Here is a 1,188-nt window from a genome sequence, read left to right on the forward strand (position 1 = left end):
CTGCCAGGCCCTTGGCCGCGGGCGGCCTGACGGCGGCGCCCGGGAGGACCGAGCCCGGCCCGGGCGCGTCCCCGGAGCCCCACTCGGCTCGCCCCGGCGTCTTGATGCGCTGCAGGCAGTCCCGCAGCATGGCCTGCGTGCTGCTCTCGCTGAGCCAGCACAGGAACAGCTCGTCCACCTTCATCTTCAGCACCGGCTGCAGCACCTTCCCCGGCGGCATCTCGGCGCCTCTGCGCTCCGCCCTCCTGGGAACCGCCTGCACCGGCCCCGGCTCAAGGCCGAGCTGAAGGGGTACCCGCCGTGCAGGCCGCCCGCCCGCCCAAGGGGCGCGGGACCCGGGGAGTACCCGCCCGGGACACGCGGGGCGCGGGATAAAGCGGTGGCCTGGAACTGGGGCTGCCCAGAACCGACGACGGGACACGCCCGCCAGGCCAGCGCCCGCCCGCCCTGAGCAGCTTCAAAACGGGCGCGCCGGCCGCGCTGCCAAACAAGGGCGCCTGCGTGGCGCGTCACCCGCCGGCGGACGTCATCAAGCTGCGCCAGTCGCCGCACGCCGCCACGCACGTCCCTTTCTCGCAATGGCGGCGAGGCTGTTCTATCATGGCGAAGCCGAGCCATTGCCGGGGGCTTTGGTGGGACGAGGGCGGAGATGGGAGGGTGGGAATGCTGGCCGGCACCCCGAGCTCTTTTTGCTCTTGGGTTTCCTAGCGGTACGGGGTAAGCTGGTGAGGTGGCATGAGAGCAGCGGAGGGATAAGCATGCGCGCTGCAGGACTGCCGAGCACGGGAGCGAGCACGCGCAGTGCGAGGGACCGGGAGGTGCGGCCGGGGGCCAGGAGCGAGCATGCGCATTGCGACGGCCTGGGAGGCATGGCTTAACAATCCTCCGTGCAGAATCGAAGCGCGTTCTGCAGCGTTGGCGCGCGGTAAAGTGTCAGGACGACCTGAGCGCTTTTGGAGCCTTCTTACTGCAAAGCCCTTTGCCGCTTAAGTGCAAACAAAGTAGCTGCCTAAGCATTTATTCCAAGAGTATTTTTTCCAGAGCGTCCTATTTGCATGACTATGTTTACCATACGTTTGAGTGCCAAATACAGTAATAAATATTTCAAGAAAGAGGGCGTCCGTTGCCCAAATGCTAGCGTCTTTCACTTTATGGTGTTTAGAGATGTTCCTAATGACGATGCCGGGG

At 65.5% G+C, this 1,188-nt stretch overlaps 1 protein-coding gene across 1 annotated transcript in view; it reads right to left on the reverse strand.

Moving 5' to 3' along the window:
• Positions 1-220, reverse strand: part of PPP2R3B (protein phosphatase 2 regulatory subunit B''beta) — a 52,784-nt gene extending 52,564 nt beyond the window's left edge. Inside the window, exon 1 of the mRNA XM_007956771.2 lies at positions 5-220. Coding sequence (XP_007954962.2) covers positions 5-220 — 216 coding nt within the window. The remainder of the gene's footprint in view (positions 1-4) is intronic.
• Positions 221-1,188: the final 968 nt, after the last annotated feature.

This window comes from Orycteropus afer, unplaced genomic scaffold (assembly GCF_000298275.1).
Source record: "Orycteropus afer afer isolate SDZICR_OR568_19922 unplaced genomic scaffold, OryAfe1.0 scaffold00663, whole genome shotgun sequence".
Lineage (NCBI taxonomy): Eukaryota > Metazoa > Chordata > Mammalia > Tubulidentata > Orycteropodidae > Orycteropus > Orycteropus afer.